The sequence below is a fragment of the Ailuropoda melanoleuca genome, chromosome 2, assembly GCF_002007445.2.
Source record: "Ailuropoda melanoleuca isolate Jingjing chromosome 2, ASM200744v2, whole genome shotgun sequence".
NCBI lineage: Eukaryota > Metazoa > Chordata > Mammalia > Carnivora > Ursidae > Ailuropoda > Ailuropoda melanoleuca.
The window spans coordinates 156,967,512-156,985,936 of record NC_048219.1 but is presented as its reverse complement, the minus strand read 5'-3'; the positions used below and the strand labels follow the sequence as shown (position 1 = coordinate 156,985,936).

Here is an 18,425-nt window from a genome sequence, read left to right as displayed (position 1 = left end):
TCCTGCCCCTCACCTGAGCACGCTCCCTGCATTTGCTGGGATTCCTAGAAGGAAGACCTTTCTGAGTAGCATCTCATCCTTTCTCCTGTACTCTGGCTGCTTCTCTTTTTCTTCTCACTTTGTCCACCCACTCAGAAATCCCATAGCTATCTTGCACCAGAATCCTTACAAAGTGTAGAAGAAATGTAAAATAATGCTTTCTCAGGAAATGTTGTTGACCTCTCCCTTATCTCCTCCATGTATCAGTTGGGGATTGGAAATAGCACCGTGCTGGGGTCTGGCTCTTACAGGCAGCTGACCTTGTGCAAGCCACTTACCCTCACTAGCTCCCACTTCCTTATCTGTAAAATGGGGATCAGGTTGACGTGCACTGACGTGGTTGTTAAGAGGACCGAAGGAGATGGTACGTGGGAGAGTCAGCTGCCCTGTGCTGTGCAGCTGTCCGCTATGGCTCTTCCTGATCAGCCTTCCAGGGCTGCCCCTTTGTACAGAACACGTACTTACACAGGTGGAGAAATATCTGTTAATATGGTACCTGACTTAGGACAAACTGCTGACCCTTCTTCTCTACCCACTTGCCAAAGTGCTTGGCTGGAGATGTTCCCTTTCAGGGGCCCCTGAGCACATCCTTCTCTGGCTCCAGGTCCTTAAGAACTCAAAGCACCATGTATGTATGCCCTTTTTATAGGATCACATGTCTTAGGTTCCTACTACCACCGCACCTGCCCCCGCATCTGACACACACACACACACACACACACACACACACACACACACATACACACATATATTGGGCCCCTCAGTTCTGCTTTTGTGGTTGTCAGAACTTGGATTGGATACTTACTAAATGATTGAGAACATACCAACATACCACGAATGATAGTTTCCCTAGGGGCACCATTCTAAATCTCCCTAGCACCCATGGCTGTTTGACTCACATTATCCAAAAAGAGGTGGTGAGTCAGGATGTGCAGGGGGTCCTGGCTGTAGGACTGGATAAAGGGAGGAAGTTGCATTAGACATATACTCTTCCAGAACAACCAAAGCGGTGCCTTAGGAGCCATCTCTGGATTTGGGGGTTGGGGGTGAAAGGTGGGGCTCTGGGGTCCCCAGCCTTGTTTCAGTCAAGATAGCTCTATTTTATATATTTTACAGATCAGAACCCAGGTGGTGAATTTCTTTTCAAGAATATGTTTCAAGGTTAAAAAACATTTGAAAACCATTGGATTTAGACAGTTTCTAAAGCTTTTTTGACTAAGGTTCTGTAATCTGCAAAAGTGTAACATAGAGTACGGTCTTTACTTTTTTGTAAAAAAATGAATTTAATTCTAATAATTTGCTTTGCAATTTCACAACCCTCCATGGGAAATCTGTCAACGTGCTGCCACCAAATCAAGGTTAGCCACTACTGCCTCTTTCTCCCACCTTCGTTCTTTCCTTAAAAGAGCCACCCCGAAGACACAATTCCATCACCTAGCAAACGGCCAAACTTGGAAGGCATCAGGTTGTCCCTGTAAAATAAGCATTCCCAGGAAGCAGGCTTTCCCAGAGGTCCTTCTCTGGCAAAAAGCTGGCTAGAGGGTCATTCTTGAAATGTGGAAACTGTTTGAGCAGGCAGCTGGTATTGCAGCCTCTCGAGTCTGCTCTTTGTCAGTGGGCTTTAACTGATAAATGACAATTCTCTCCACAGACTGAGGTGGTAGGTAATTTTGTTTATGTGGTGGAAAGTCATGAAGCACAAAGAAGCTATTAGTAAAGCCTGGGTGACTTGAGCTTCATTGAACAAAATAGCCAAACAGATGTTCTTTCAAGGTTCACTGTTCTCAAGCACAGACATACTACTCACGTGCCAACTAGCCCAGGCGTTTTCATGGAAAGTTGATTTCCTTCTGAACAATTTAAGTAGTGGTAACACTTTTTAAAAGAGATGTTGATACAAGAATAGCACTAAAAATGTAGACTTTTTATGGGACTCCCTCCATGTAGTCCCCTTATTTTATGGGCTGAGAATTAGTTGTCATATTCCATTTATTTCCTATGATTCTGTGATTGAGGCATATCTCTCATGTGATTGTACCATTATTTCCCCCTTTTATCATTGTTTCCCAGCATCTAACCCAGTGTCTAGCACATGATAGGTATTCAACAAATATTCACTAAGTGAATGGATTATTGTTAATTATTTTCTATTCCACGTAGCCTTCCCCGTGCAACATTATCGTAGATTATGGCTTGTTAAGAGATGAGCAAGGAGGGGCGCTCTGGTGATTAAGTGTCCAACTCTTGACTTCGGTCAGGTCATGATCTCGGTCCCGGGATCCAGCCCTGCTCAGGGCTCTGTGCCTAGCGGGAAGTCTGCTTGTCCCTCTCCCTCTGCTCCTCCCCCCCGCTTACGTGCTCTCTCTCTCTCTCAAATTATTAAATAAAATATTTTTTTTAAAAAGAGGTGAGCAAGGAATTTAGGTGAAAATGAGTCTTATCCCAGTCATATTTTAACAGGGGTTTCCTTTGAAGTCAAAGCCATAATGATTTGTTAACATATTCTAGATTTCCAGGGTGTATTATTAGGCATTGAGCAGAGGGGGAAAAAAAGAATATGGTGACATCTATACCTACCTTTCAAAGGTTGTGTATTTTCTTTTCCAGGAGCCTGGTCAAGTAGTTCTGCCAGTTTTCCAGTTTCTTAGCAGATTATCCAATGTGTGCTTTTCTTTACAATTACAATGAAGTCAATCCAGTTACATTATTTGGTGCCATATAATAAAAATATCATAAATATGGATATTTTAAATCCATAATCATCTCAGATGATTAGAATGGCTTTTAAACACAGCCATTAATGGCACATCTTATCTATAATGTTTTCCCCAGTCTACAAAGAATGGATCCTGGGAATGTGAAATTGAATATTGTCCCTGGCTTGGACTACACTGATAAAGTAGTAAGGACTATGACTGATGGCCATGTGAGCTTTGAAAGTTAATGACGCTTCCTTTTGTCAGAGCTGCTTTCCTCCAGGCATGTGTATTACATGTCAGCTTCCTTGCTGGATTTCTTTATAAATGTGCCTCACAACTGCATCAGGGGTTTAAGTAATCATTAGATATTAGTTTGGGGGTTGCCTGGGTGGCTCAGGGTTAAGTGTCTGACTTCAACTCAGATCATGATCTTGGGGTCCTGGGATCCAGCCCTGTGTCAGGCTCCATGCTGAGTGGGGAGTCTGCTTGAAGATTCTCTCCCTCTGCCCCTCCCCTGCTCTGTCGTTCTCTCTTTCTCTCTCTCTCAAATAAATGAATAAAAATCTTAAAAAAGAAATTAGTTTGGGGGCGCCTTGGTAGCGCAGTCGTTAAGTCTCTGCCTTCGGCTCAGGGCGTGATCCCGGCGTTATGGGATCGAGCCCCACATCAGGTTCCTCCGCTGGAAGCCTGCTTCTTCCTCTCCCACTCCCCCTGCTTGTGTTCCCTCTCTCGCTGACTGTCTCTGTCAAATAAATAGGTAAAATCTTAAAAAAAAAAAAAAAAAGAAATTAGTTTGAGTCACTGAGGAAACCTCTCACCATCCACATTCCAACTGAGTAAAGTGATAACTAAAGCATGTAGTCATTTTCCAAAGTTAATGGACAACTCTGAGTGTCATTGCTCTGTCTATGGAGTCCTGGTTTCTCACACTTTTGATGGTGAATCCACAGGTGCCATAACACAAAGATCTGAGGAAATTATCCATAATGAATAATTATATGTGTGTTTAATTGTATAAATTAAACTGCAGAGGCTAGTTCGGGGGAGAGATGGGACCTCATACTCAGAAAGACCCCCTATAGCTCTCCTCCCGCTGTGGCCCTCCCCACAGAGAGGGGTGTCTGTGGGGTCAAGGCAGTGTGCTTTCTCAGAGTGCCGAGCACAAATGGCACCATTAGTGCAAACGTTTCTAGGCACAAGCAGAAGCCTCTGGGCCACACTAGTCGGTGAGGCCCCTCACAGAGGTGGAAGACGGGTGGGCAATGGTCCAGAGTGGCCCTGCTCTCTCCAGGCCACCATTTCCAGTGGAACTTTGAGGAGTTAAAACAGGGCCAGTTAGGTCATATGAAAGCTTAGATGTCAAGGTAGGAGGCTATGTCATATTTTAACGTTTGTTAACTTGATTTATAATGGTTAAATGTTTAGACATGTGGTATGTGGGTTTCCATCTGTGTGCTTGCCTCAGGCCTCTTAAATGTTCTGCACAGGCTTGTATCATCCTGTCTGCCATTGAACTTAGTGAGAATGTGAAAGGCACCCATTAGTGAACATGAAATTATGGATTCTTCATTTGTCTTAGGGTTTGCATAGTGGAAGCACCCTATAGGGCAGTGAGATTTTCTGTTTAAAAAATGTGGGTTTTGTTCAACTTGGTGCCTAAACACAAGCTGACTACTTCATCTCATGCTCAACTGAAGAAATAGCAGTTTATTTATTTCAACATGGGAGGGGTTTGGGGCGGAGGGGGGGCTGGCTGTTTCTTGTGTTGAATGTACTGGGAATAATTTTGGGGGTGATCTAAGGGAATTTCAAGCAAAATTTCCATTACCATAACTTTCTACTAACCCAGTAAGAAGCATTCCCACTCTAGTGAATCCAGCTACTTCAAGTCAGTGTAAGGTACCAACAGTGACCTAACCCAAGGGAGAGAGGAGTCTTTAATTCTCTACTTCCTTCTTAGTAACAAATCCTAAGTTTAACATTCCTCATTGTCAGTAAAGTCTTCCTCATGCAATTGTCCTTCATATCATATTGCAACTGTTTCTACGATTTGAAATTAATACAGGTAGATTCCAACTTGTTATTAATACATATTCAATATTAGATCATTTCTCCCAGAGCTGACTCTGCCACACCCAATGCCATCCTGACTTTTTCCTCTTCTGTTTACAGGTTCCCACAGGGTTTGTTTTTTAACATTGTCTAAGCCTTCAGGGCACCTGGGTGGCTCAGTTGGTTAAATGTCCAGCTCTTGATTTCAGGTCTTGATCTCAGGATTGTGAGTTCAAGCCCCACGTTGGGCTCCATGCTGGGCATGGAGACTACTTAAGAAATATGAACATTACATCAAAAACTCCTGAAGTTTTATATGTTGGCTAATTGAACATAAAAATAATTTAAAAAGAAAATAAAATGTTTTATCCTTCTACATCATCTCCAAATTTTCCACATCTCTTTTGAAACTAAACACCATGTGGATGTAGCTTACTGAGATTCATTGTCTCACAAATTTCACCCAAAGTTCTTGTTAAAATGCAGAATCTGATTCCTGCCTTGGGATGACAGCTGTTTTTCTAAACAGCTTTTAGATGCTGACAATGCTGCTGGTCTTGGGCACATAGGAAGGTGCTGTAAGATTTCATTAGGGCAAAACAGCAATTTCTGTCCCACTCCTTCCCACACCAAACCTACTTTCCAGAGGTGATCATTTTTTGAGTCAAAGTATTATGCTAATATCATATAATACTTCTTGATTTTTAAAAAATGTTTATACATTTAACTCATGAATTCTTTCTATAAAAGATTAAACTATGGCTCTTTTATACCAGCTCCCTATACATATAAATTCACCCCATCTTCACAGTATCATAGAACATATTTTGGTTTAGTCAATATATTCAATTTTAACATTACTGTGAATATAAAAATTATTAACAGCTGAGCCATATATCGTAGTATAATTGCATTTCCATTCGTATATTACTTCCAGTGTTCCCTGGATTTATTAGTTTGCCTCAATTTTGTTTTAGCCGTTCAATTTATTTTATGTACCTGTCACTTATGTAGCCCAAAACTTTGCTTCAAAACTTGAAAATTTCTTTTTTAATAAGATTTTTATTTATTTTTAAAATTTTTTAAAAAAGATTTGATTTATTTATTTGACAGAGAGAGAGAGAGACAGCAAGAGAGGGAACACAAGCAGGGGGAGTGGGAGAGAGAGAAGCAGGCTCCCGGTTGACCAGGGAGCCTTGATGTGGGGCTCGATCCCAGGACCCTGGGATCGTGACCTGAGCCAAAGGCAGGTGCTTAACTGACCAAACCACCCAGGTGCACTTTAATAAGAATTTTTTTTAAGATTTTATTTATTTATTTATTTATTTATTTATTTATTTAAGAGACAGTACACAGTGGGGGGAGGAACAGAGAAAGAGGGACAAGCAGACTCCATGCTGAGCATGAAGCCCAATTCAGGGCTTGATCTTACAACTCTAAGATCACGACCTAAGCTGAAATCAAGAGTTGGATGCTTAACCAACTGAGCCACCCTGAAACTTGAAAACTTCTTGCAATGTAGTCAAACAGGTCAATCTGAGTTTTTTGTGTTTTGGGTTTTTTTTTTTCTTTTTTCTGGGCAACATCCCTCTAGGAACCCTGCATCTCTTTCTCTAATTTGGGCTGATTGCCCTCTGATTCTGTTGCACAATTTTTTTTTTTGTTTTTTTTGTTCTTAAAAAATCTTCCTTTCACTTTTTAAACAAATTCATTATGACAGTGACTTGTTTCTGTTATATCTATACACATATGCCTTGCTTTTATTAATAGTTTGTAAGCCAAAAGGACTAATTTTTTAAAATTAAAAATAAAGAATTATTTGTCTGCATTTAAACTGATGAAATTATGCTGGAATTTTAAAAGTCAAATTATATTGTTAGGAAGACTTAAAATCATTCTGTTTGTGGAAATAAGGTCTCTCACTCTGTATATACTTTAAATAACTTTTTTTTAAGAGAGAATATTCCATAATAGGGAATGTTTGGGACATTTACTTTAAGACTTTATTAATTTTTGTAGACACGGTCCTAATAATAGATAGCAGGAGTGCATTTGTAAGACAACAACTGATTTCTTCCTTCCTTAGGGCTGTCACATGGTGACTGAAGAGCTTCATTCTATAACCTTTGAAACACAGATCTGCCTCTATGGCCTGACCATAGATTTGGAGGTAGGTGTCAATCAACTATTTACTAATAATATATTCAGTAACTGGCTGGCATTTGTAGACGAAAGCTGAGTCTTTGTTAGGTTTTAGTACATACCCTTTATTATTTTTGTTTAGAATTTTGTTAAGAAAATTATTTAGTTTAGAAAACCAGTATGTCAGACAGTTACTAATTAGTCAACATTCTACCTTTAGAATGTATACTATTCTGGTTAAATATAAATGATAAAATCTCATGGGCATTATCAATTCAATATCTATTGAATAGTTGCTTGCCCAGAGTGCATGTTTGTTGGTTCATTTTCTGGAATCTTCTGAGTCATGAATACTTAGTGGAAAGCCTAAAGAGAAATAAGTATTCTTTTTTTTTTTTAATGTTTTTTTTTTATTACATTATGTTAGTCACCATACAGTACATCCCTGGTTTCTGATGCAAGGTTCGATGATTCATTAGTTGCATATAACACCCAGTGCAGAAATAAGTATTCTTAAACCATGTCACATAATGATATATTTTCAAAAATTTAACTTGTACATAAAATCCCTCAGAAGGAAAGTTTTTCTAATGTAATGAGTAAAGAGAAATGATAGGAATGTTGATGATACATTGTTTTGACTCTCTTATAACAGTCACAGTTATACTCAAAGAAGTGATAAAGCAATTTTGAGGATTAAATTGAACATGACTGATTAGGAGCTCCTTGAAGGCAGAGCATCATGACTTTGTCACTTCATTACCAGTGACTCAATGCCCGGCACATAGTGGATGCTCAACATAGGTTAGAGAAATGAATAAATGGGTGCATGAAGGAACAAACACAGTTTCACGCACCCCAAATATGATCTTATTTGTGGGATATATTGTTGTAGACTTCACTTTCCCTCTCTTATCTTAATGAGTGTAAATATGTAAAAATTTTCCACAAATGCCTTCCTCATCTCTTTTTCCTAAACTTCTGCTTCCATGAGCTATTAAGCTGGGTATTTCAGCTCTCTTAATGGGAAGGGACTAATGTAGGTTGATTAGTCTTGCACATTAGTCTGTAAAAGCCTGTTTATTCCATGAGGTTGAAAACAACAGGACCAATACTACTAAGCTGCTGTTTCACAGCAGACCAGGCAGCTGTCTTTCTCATAAAGCTTTGTATTCCAACATTGCTTACCCCTTCATCTTCTGCAATGAAAATGCCCATGTCTAATACTGACATTAATTAGATGTCAGATCATAAATTGAATATTGGATCCATTTCATAGATAAATTTAAAATTAAATTCTTTCTAGTAACTTATTAAGAAAACAGTCACAAAATCAATAACAAGCTCTAATTAGTTGCATTTTAGGCTATATATGATATAAGTATAAATATCTGTATAATGTCAAAGGAAGATACTGGAGAAGCTAACTGACCAAGCAGTCTGAGAGGATTCCTGTTTTTATGGCCTCTTTCATCCCTATACCTTGATTCACATGTACTCAGAAAATTCCCATACCTTCACAAGACATTTTAGTAACCAGGGCAGTATAGACACCAGGATTAAAGGAGTAGAGCTGGCTTGAGATGGCCCTTTAAGGGACAGGGTCAAGTATAAAATCAGTGCAAGGTACAACTACCTGTAATAACTCTGCTTTTTTTTTTTTTTAAACCAGACCAGCTCATTACCTGTGGTGATGATTTCCAATGTCAGTCAGTTACCTAATGCTTGGGCATCCATCATTTGGTACAATGTGTCAACCAATGATTCCCAGGTAGAGTCTATTCCTATTTCTCCTCCTTTAATTCTATTTGATTTGTTTTATTGTCAAAAAACCCATCTGGGGGCGCCTGGGTGGCACAGCGGTTAAGCGTCTGCCTTCGGCTCAGGGCGTGATCCCGGCGTTACGGGATCGAGTCCCACATCAGGCTCCTCCGCTATGAGCCTGCTTCTTCCTCTCCCGCTCCCCCTGCTTGTGTTCCCTCTCTCGCTGGCTGTCTCTATCTCTGTCGAATAAATAAATAAAATAAAATAAAAAAAAACCATCTGCATCTAAAGATACATATATGAATCTTGAATATATAGTCATGTATCTATATATATGAAATTCGGCATGTCTTTGTGGGTTGTTTACTTCCAGAACGCCAATATATTTAGCTGCATGAATCCTCTCATGTTATATTTAAAGTGATATGTTTTGATGTCTTCGATGCTGGGAGAGTTCTGGCTAGCAAAACTGACAGACAGGTATTGGTTACTTCTGAGGGTCTGTCTGATCAGCCCCCAACTATGTGCATCACAGAGAGTTCTAGGCCCATCCTGTGGCTCTGTTAATTGAGCTGTGGGGAGGCTTCTTGGTCTAGAATTTACCATCTGACTGCTGTGTTTACCTCCTCAACTACTACTGGCCTCACCTCCACATTGACTTTTCTACAAAGGTAGAAAATTGGTTTCCAAATAAGTGAGTAGAATACCAACCAGTCCTGCCTAACTACCCTCTGACTATACAAATTTTCAAGTTGATTATAGATGTATCCATTCTAGGCTTGAGTTGGGTTTTAATGCCATCTGGTGGTTATTTGAGACATTGATCAAAAATTGGCCTCAAGTTGTAAAGCTAGATGAAAACAGATGCTCTCCTTAAAAGACAAACAGGGAAGGGAGTGGCAAAAAAGATAAGTCAGCCCTTCCCCTTGTTCCCTCTTACAAAATCTCATTGTGTTGTCCTGGAAACCAAGGTCTAGAGAAAATAGGTTAAATATAAATAACATTTCTTCTTAATTCAAAGCAAATATTCACTCTTAAGGGAAGAAATTTTTTTTTTTTTACCTTAGGTTCTAGCAATAAGAACAGAAGTGATAAGTTAGCTCCAAGTGTTCTTTCCCTTTTAAAAAAAAATGTGCCCAATAAGGAAACAGCATGGAAAATGACTCAGCCTGATTCCCTCTCATCCTCCCATGCCCTGGCATTTTGGGACAGATTAACTGTAGAGAGGAAGGCTGCATAGCGTGCGTGGTGTGTCAGTTCCTCTCAGGCTGCAGTGACAGCAGCACTCACTCACTACAGAAGTTATCTGGTCTTTAGAACCAAGAAGAGCCTACACCCCTGGAATTAAACGCCATTCCCCATTAGGAGATATGCATATTCAGAGCTTTCAGTTCAACTTCAGGGTGGAGGAGGAAAGATGGGTCACTTCTATGTCCTCTGAGTGCAGCACTGTTGCACTTTGCTTTCTTCAGCATCCTTCTTCTATAAGGAAGCCACCAAAGCTGTCACACTAACTGTCCCAGACTCTGCTCTGCTCCTGGATGAGGAATGTGGGAATGCAGATCATATATAGCTTACAATGTGGATGCACAGCTTACTTACAGAGTCCAGCAAAACAACAAACTCTGGTTTCTCTTCTTCACTCTCTTCTGCTTCAAAACCTAAGCCCCCAGACCTCAATTAGTTTCTATGCCTTTGGGTCATTTATCCAGACACAATTCTGTAGTTCAGGGAAAACTGCCTATCTGGAAATTCTTTCTCTCCATTCCTTCCTTTCCTATCTCCCACTCCTTGTTGGATGTTGTATCCTCTTTTATTCCCACCTTCTGAAATCTCTTGGCTTGGTTCCTTTTTTGCTGCCCAGCATAGTTCATGCTTCTCCCTGTACTGCTCTACATTACTCAATTCTTCCCCTCCTTCTCTCTTTAGAACATCTTTCTTGGCTTTCACACCTTCTGCTTTCCAGTAATCTGAGATGAAGTCTCCTCTTTCGCTGTTGTTGACCCAGTTTCTGGTACAAAGCAATCTTGTTTGCAGTTAGTTATGTAGAGAGTCTCTTGTCCAGACCAAAAGAAAAAGACTAATACATTGTTCATAAAACCGGACTCAGGTTAATTATGAATTCACTTTGTAGGGTCGTCTACTTTAGCCTGAGACTTATCTGTTTTTGTGCTTTGGGATTCTTTGTTTGGTCAAGGTGTAACTTGTACCAACCCATGATAAAGTAATTAAATAACTTGATAGAGATTTTGCTTAAGATTAATACTATTTCAGAAAAGAATATTTGCCCAATGATTTGTTAAGCACTTGTATGACTTGATTGATAGCCCATAGTCCAGGGAAAGTTAAGAGATGCCCAATGATTCTATTAAGGATAAGATGGAGCCATATATTATATTAGATTCAAGGATTAAGGAACTCAAGGAAAAGACAAAATCAGTGTCAATTAAAAAGCACAACAGATACGAGACAATATTCTGTATTAACTTAGGTTGGCCTAAAGAGTTTAAAAGAGGAATTTTATACACTGAATTATAGTGTGTTCCGTGTGATTAATGAATATAATCATCATTACAACTCTATTTCAGAACCTGGTTTTCTTTAATAATCCTCCATCTGCCACTTTGAGTCAACTCCTGGAAGTGATGAGCTGGCAGTTTTCATCCTATGTTGGCCGTGGCCTTAACTCAGATCAACTCAATATGTTAGCAGAGAAACTTACAGGTGAGAGTGGGTAGATGTGGAAGACTTGCCTCTGGTTGGGGTTACTCAAGCATTTTAAAGAACCAGGTGATATTACTACTATTATTAATAATAATGATAGTCACAATTTATTGAGTGCCTAGTATATTGCTAGGCATAGAGCTAAATGTTCTGTTATCTTTCTTAGCAAAGGATAACTCATTACTCTATCCATTTTCTAGGTGAGGATACTTAAGTTCAGAGGCTAAGTGATTTGCAATGGCTGCACGGCTAATACACAGGAGAGCCAAGACACAGGCCAGGCCTGTCCAGTTCCAAAGCCCCTTCCTTTCCATTCCACTCTCCAGTCTCCAGGGTATTTCTATGCCATTTCCATTGAGTGTACTGTGAAGCCTTAATGGTGCTTTGATTTTCATATTAATATCACAATGGTCGTTAGCCATCAACAATAGCTGACTCCAGGGCCAGGGAATTTAATAGAAATTAAAAGCTATCCAGGCAATTCTTAATTCTCCATATCAAGAAAATTTCAGTTTTGACTAACATTCTTAAAGTTTGCAAAATAGAATCTTTTCTACCTCCTGTAGCAACTGTAGTGTAAGATTTTTCTAAAAGAATATCAAAAGATATCTATATCTTGACAAGTCTGGGGTGAACACATTTAGCACCAAAAAAGAGTTAAGATGGGATTTGTATACAATTCTAGTTGAAGTGGGGCCACAGATGCATTTGAGCATCGATAGTGAAATTGTGTGTGGTTTGGCAAGTGATGCTGGGTTGCCACTTGGACCTAGTCTCTGATCAATAGGTATTTAAATTAATCAGCTCTTTGGGGAATATTAAAAAATTTAATTAATATAAATATGCTTTTTGAACTTATTTAGTTTATAAACTGCAATGGTAGGCTTATTTGTTGAGTGAATAAAGTTTTTAAATATGTAGTATAGATAGCAGCCATATCCTTTCAGATCTTTATCAAATAATCTTTATGAGTATAATTTCCTTAAAAATTTAGATAGAAACTCGTGAACACTTTCATTGCTCTGGATCAAAGTAGTCAGTGGCTACTTATTGGCTAATGGATCTCGAGTTCATTTTTTTCATAGTAATAATTAGGACTCCTGGTAATCTGGCTATATCTAACCTGTATAAATTTATTTTATGTTTATTTACCAACATTAGGCAGCTCTTGCTGTCTCCTATATAAGCCATGTTCATGTCCACTATGCTTCATCCTACATTATTCTTACTAGAGTGTGGTTTCCTCCTCCTTCTTCTCTGATAATTTATATCTTATCTATTCATGGGGGCCTGGCCCTAGACACTCACCCTCTTTCTAAAGTTATCTTAGCTCCTTCACTGAAAAGAATTTTTTTTTTAGAAAATAAATTTCATATCTTAAATTTTTATTGTTTCTAGCATTAAGTACACTGCAAATCCATAACAGGTGCTTAAGAAATTTCTGAAAGGGGCTGGGTAAAATCTAAATTGAGCACCAAACTGAAAAGTCTGATTGTTTAATAAAAATCTCATTCTTTTCTTTTAGTCCAATCTAGCTACAATGATGGTCATCTCACCTGGGCCAAGTTCTGCAAGGTACAAATAGGGGAGCAAGAATATCATTTAGATAATTTTTTTAAGTAGTTCTTCTTTTTAAGCCTCCATAACATAATCTGGGATTTTGAGGATTTCCTGCATGCAGTTTTTTTTTTTTTTAAACTCTAAACTATTGTCTTCTTTAAAGGAAGTATTTTGGGGCGCCTGGGTGGCTCAGTCAGTTGGGTAGCCAACTCCTGGTTTCTGCTCAGGTCATGATCTCAGGGTCCTAGGATAGAGCCCTGCATTGCACTGGGCTCCCTGCTCAGTGGGGAGTCTGCTTCAGGACTTTCTCTCTCCCTCTGCCCCTCCCCCGGCTTGCTTTCTCTCTGTCTCTAAAATAAGTTTTTTTTTAAAAGTTTAAATGAAGTATTTCATTGAAAAATGGAACTTAAATTATTATATCAACATGGCTATTAAAATAATCATTGTCCTGACGTGTTTGTTTATTACAACAGGAACACTTACCTGGTAAAGCATTTACCTTTTGGACATGGCTTGAAGCAATATTAGATCTAATTAAGAAGCACATTCTTCCTCTTTGGATAGATGGGTGAGTTACAGGCTATATTTTCCATATGAGTTCATTAGGCTCTTATTTTTAAGCTGTTGGTTTTTTCCTTTCTTTTTCTTTTCTTCTTAAGCATGTTTAGTGATGGGGAGTTGGGGAGTTGTTCAGTTTCTTACATTCTTCATAGAGTACTGATATTTACTTTAATCTTATAGCAGTATTTCACTGACTTTTTATTATACTCAGAACAAATTTAGGTCTGTTCTTTGTGAATGAAATAAATACAAATGTAATAAATTACAGTGTTTGATCAGATAAAACTATGCATTGTTCTATTTTTAGGTATGTCATGGGCTTTGTTAGCAAAGAGAAGGAGCGCCTCTTGCTAAAGGATAAAATGCCTGGAACCTTTTTGTTAAGATTCAGTGAAAGCCACCTTGGAGGAATAACTTTCACCTGGGTAGACCATTCTGAAAATGGTACATGCTCACTGTCATTTATATGTGTGAAGTTAGTACTGAGTTTGGCTATTGGTATTTCAGTTTTCAGAAGTGTGTAGCATGGTGTTCTGTTTTTCATGTGTCCAGGGGGTTTGAGTACTAGTTGTTACCGTTGTCCCAGAAGAGAGTCCCATGAATTTCTCACAGCCTGTGTGGGTGTCCTCTATTGTGTGGCAATCTGAACTGTCCACACTGCAGGAAAGGGCTGACATTGTTTTATAGCCAGTGACATGAAGATGACGTGGGCAGGAAGAATGCCCCCAAAGAACGCCTGCAGGAACCTGAATGTTCCTCCCCCGACCCACCCTTTCTGTTTTTCCAGGAGAAGTGAGATTCCACTCTGTAGAACCCTACAATAAGGGCCGGTTGTCTGCTCTGCCGTTCGCCGACATCCTTCGAGACTACAAGGTTATTATGGCTGAAAACATTCCTGAAAACCCTCTGAAGTACCTTTATCCTGACATTCCCAAAGACAAAGCCTTCGGCAAACACTACAGCTCCCAGCCATGTGAAGGTTAGGTTCTTTCTGTTTGCTTGTTTTCCTAAGCTTTTGGCAAATAACCTCATATTGGAGTAAAGTAAATCAAGTTCCTCTTTTTATGTTTACTTTGTCATAAGACGGAGGGGGTATGTGGAGGTCAAAGCCTTAGAAACGAAGTAGTGCGTCAGCAGTTCCTGAAGAGGGACAGCTGGGGCTGCCGCACTCCAGCAGCGTAGTTCATAACTGGGGGCTGTGACCAGACTTCACAAGGCCATGGCGCCTTCTCCTAGCCGCCTATAGAGTTTTGGCTTTCTCCTTCCCAAACAGAAGTGGTGCTGACTTCACGTCTATGACTGGGAGAGAGGGAAAGAAAGAGGAGGTAAAGATTAGGGAGCTGTTAAGAGTTCAGGGAGTCTGTTTTCTGCAAAAGAAGCCCCAGGGTTTATAAGCTTTACATTTTTTACCTTACTGTAGTTTCACAACTCAGCTTGGATGACCTACTTGCCAGGGAGGGGCCAAGGGGCTCAGCACTTCCTTCCCCACCTGCTGGCCTGCCAATTACAAGTCTTGATGTGCCTGCCTTTCCTGGTTGTACTTTAAGGGGCTAAAATAATACCTGACCAAAAGAAGCGCTTGGTAAATATTTATAAATACATGAAAGAATATAAATAAAATTAGCTCTGTAATTGTAATGTAAGTTTACAATTCTGTATCTCTAATGAAAGTATATACAATCCATTAAAATGTTCATCTGTAGCAACTAAATCTATAAGTACTATCTTGTGGAATAGCCTACAATTGGCACCCACAGATGCTGACTTGCTGCTATCCTACTGAGTTACTATAAATCCCCCAATACACAAATCAGTCAAATATAATCAAACTTAAACATAATACTGAAGACAGGTAATATAGTTGACTCCCACATTTCCTCATGCATTTTGGAGACAAAAATATGTGAAGTCAGATGAGGCCTGCCAAGAGATTCGTTTTTCTCTTCTTGTGCACATTTTATGTTCATCTAAAATATCGTTTCATCTATTCAACTAAAAATTTTTGTGAGTCACTAAACAATCATAATATCTCTCTACTTTTTCACATTACTTATATTTTTCTAAAGTTTAAAAATTTTTTATCAGTAATATTGGTAACATTTTTTCCTGCCTTTCTTTTCCAGTTTCAAGACCAACAGAAAGGGGGGACAAAGGTTATGTTCCATCTGTTTTTATACCCATCTCAACAATGTAAGTAGCCTTAGCCACATGTAAAATATCTCTTACTGAATTTATCTTTTTTAAAAAAAGGATTTCTACAGGAAATTTTAGGATAGAGCAGAGTACATATACCTGACAATAAAGCATTTTAATGCTCAATGTCCCGTTTGCTTTAACACGTAAAGCTAGTTCAGGAAGCGCCATAGTCTACCATGACTGGGATTATAAAGTTGCCTGTTTATATGTCGTATATTCTAGAGTACGCTGAATGCTCTGATTTCAATGAATTAGGCATCTCAGTGAAACAAATACATGAAACCCTAGAAATGAGTTCCTGACACAGTGTCACCAGAAGCTATTATTTTTAATCCTTTTCAACATGTACCTTGTTATCTCTTTAAGCCGAAGTGATTCAACTGAGCCACATTCTCCATCAGATCTTCTTCCCATGTCTCCAAGCGTATACGCAGTGCTGAGAGAAAACCTGAGTCCCACAACAATTGAAACTGCAGTATGTTCCCTTTCTTTTCCATTGCTGGTCAAGGGCACTCCTCATGAAGCGAATGTGGTACCTGTTAATCAAAGGGGCTGAAGTTCTGCCTGAGAAGTGAGAAAACACTTTTGTTGGACCAAATCCATGAGCATAACACTGGGCGTGTCTGTATGTTCCTGTGGGTCACTGGTATGGGCATTGAAAACTGACATCTTCACCATTTGAACTGCTTTAAGTTCTTTCCATCAAAAGCCGTCAAGGGGCAAAGTATTCCTCTCCCTCATTCACATACACTTTGTCACTACTTCTACCATTCGCTGTACCACTCCCCACCACTCTCCCACTTTAGTAGACAGCGTATATTAGTCACTATTTATAAGCCTAGTTCAATATTTATTTTAGTTCAAGAATCACAAATTCCAATTTTTCTTAATTTTTACTTGCATTATTAGTCCTGTCCCAGGAGCTTCTTCAAGTAGTACATGATATACGGTTAGTAGCAGCATAATACTACTCTCCTGAGAACTTAACACAATCTTAAATGCAATAATGTGATATAGGATGCATCCTATCTATTATTATTCCTCAGTACTATCAAGTGATTCAATTTACATTCAGATGAACATACTAGAATATTAGAATCTTGGAGGGACCCTGAGCCCCAAGAAATTTGTATGTTGGGTGTTGGGGAAGAAATTTTACTTTACCCTTAAAAGTTCTTTTGGCTGATCAAAGAATTAAATGGACATGAGACAGATTAATAAGAGAAAATCAAATAATTACTAAATAAAGTACTAACGGGGGGCCATAAGAATATGAGGCCCACAGATAAGCAATTGAGGTTTATATGCCATTCTGAGCTAAGGAGAAGGGGCTGGGATCTGGGACTTCAAAGGGATTGAAGACAATTTACGGGAAGATGAAAAAGAGTAAATATTCCATAAACAAATGTTTGCTGGGCCATACAGAAACAATGGGGGCACAGAGAAGAATTTTAACTAACAAACTTTGTTAAGTTCCTCCCTGTCTACCACACCTAATTCATATTATACTGTAGTTATCGATGGTGGTAACTCCCTTCCTGGAGCCAGATCCTCTATCTAAATTCTTTTAGACAGTTAGGGGGAAGGTCAAAGTTTCTTCCTAGCTTTTTGTTTCTTAAGAATAATCAGCCTAAAATAATCTACATGCTAAAAAGACTCATTTTAGGGTGGCAAATTTTTGCTCCTCTACACAGGTTATAAACCAAGTGAGTTTTAGTCCTCTCAAAGATTTCCAGGGATGGAAAACCCGTAGTCCCTTTTGATAGCTTATTCCAGTGTTGGTTGTCTTAAATCATTAGTTATAAGAGAACTTCTGCTACATTTTGCATGCATTTCCTCACTACGTTTCTGTGGGATGAAATTTGTGAATACTGAACAGTTAAGTGGTAGAAAGATTGTGAAGTTGTTAGTATACAAAAGGGTGTTTACCTAAAAAATTATGACTTATTTGCAAAAACCAATAGATTCTTCAAAAGTCATTTTCATTTTCCAATTTTAGATGAAGTCTCCGTATTCTACTGAATGACAGAATAAACTCTTGACACTCAAAAGGAAGCAAATGAAAAGCTTAAGGACTGATCTTTGCCAACAATCATATCTTATTTCTTCAGCTTTGTATATACCAGGTTCCAGGAAATGGTTGAAGTCTGAAGCTCTCCTCTCACTGGCATGACACCACCAATTGGGAATGTCCTCACTGAAATGCTAAAAACCAAAGCTTCAGATAAACTTGCAAGATAAGACACTTTAAGAAACCAGTGTCAATATAACATTAACAGGAGACTCGCTTGTGTTTGTTTCATTTTTGATTTTGTTACTTACATGTTGCTTACAATTTTGGCTCTAGAAGGATTAAGTCTTAAGATTTCAGAATAGGTCAAGAATGACAAAGTCACACCTACATCACTCAAAACCCAGCAAGGACCTGAGAGAAAAGCCAAATAAGCTAATGTCCTGAGTTCTAGCAGGTAAAAGCCATCAGCTATCTGGAACTATCTGGAACTACCAGATAGTTCCCTCTGGAGGACCCCCCTCTAACTTCTTCCACCTACCTCTGTCCCTGAGACAAGTCAAACAGGGAGAAGCTAATGTTTAATGGAAAAGGTGTCAAAAAAAAAAAAAAAAGGTTTTAATATAACCTGCCTCCTCAGAGAGATTCCATCTTACCAATCAAATCCTTTATACCCA

General features: G+C 39.0%; 1 protein-coding gene across 5 annotated transcripts in view; it reads left to right on the top strand.

Moving 5' to 3' along the window:
• The window catches only part of STAT4 (signal transducer and activator of transcription 4), a 114,883-nt gene extending 96,863 nt beyond the window's left edge, over positions 1–18,020 (top strand). For 3 of the 5 annotated variants that reach the window (XM_034654876.1, XM_034654875.1, XM_034654877.1), the window contains 10 exons: positions 6,877–6,960; positions 8,605–8,703; positions 11,285–11,420; positions 12,946–12,995; positions 13,454–13,548; positions 13,849–13,985; positions 14,329–14,520; positions 15,665–15,731; positions 16,104–16,308; positions 17,737–18,020. In XM_034654876.1, coding sequence (XP_034510767.1) covers positions 6,877–6,960; positions 8,605–8,703; positions 11,285–11,420; positions 12,946–12,995; positions 13,454–13,548; positions 13,849–13,985; positions 14,329–14,520; positions 15,665–15,731; positions 16,104–16,293 — 1,050 coding nt within the window. In that variant the 3' untranslated portion in view covers positions 16,294–16,308; positions 17,737–18,020. The remainder of the gene's footprint in view (positions 1–6,876; positions 6,961–8,604; positions 8,704–11,284; positions 11,421–12,945; positions 12,996–13,453; positions 13,549–13,848; positions 13,986–14,328; positions 14,521–15,664; positions 15,732–16,103; positions 16,309–17,736) is intronic. The other 2 variants (XM_034654878.1, XM_002917993.4) reach the window with 2 other exon arrangements.
• The last annotated feature ends 405 nt before the right edge of the window (positions 18,021–18,425 follow it).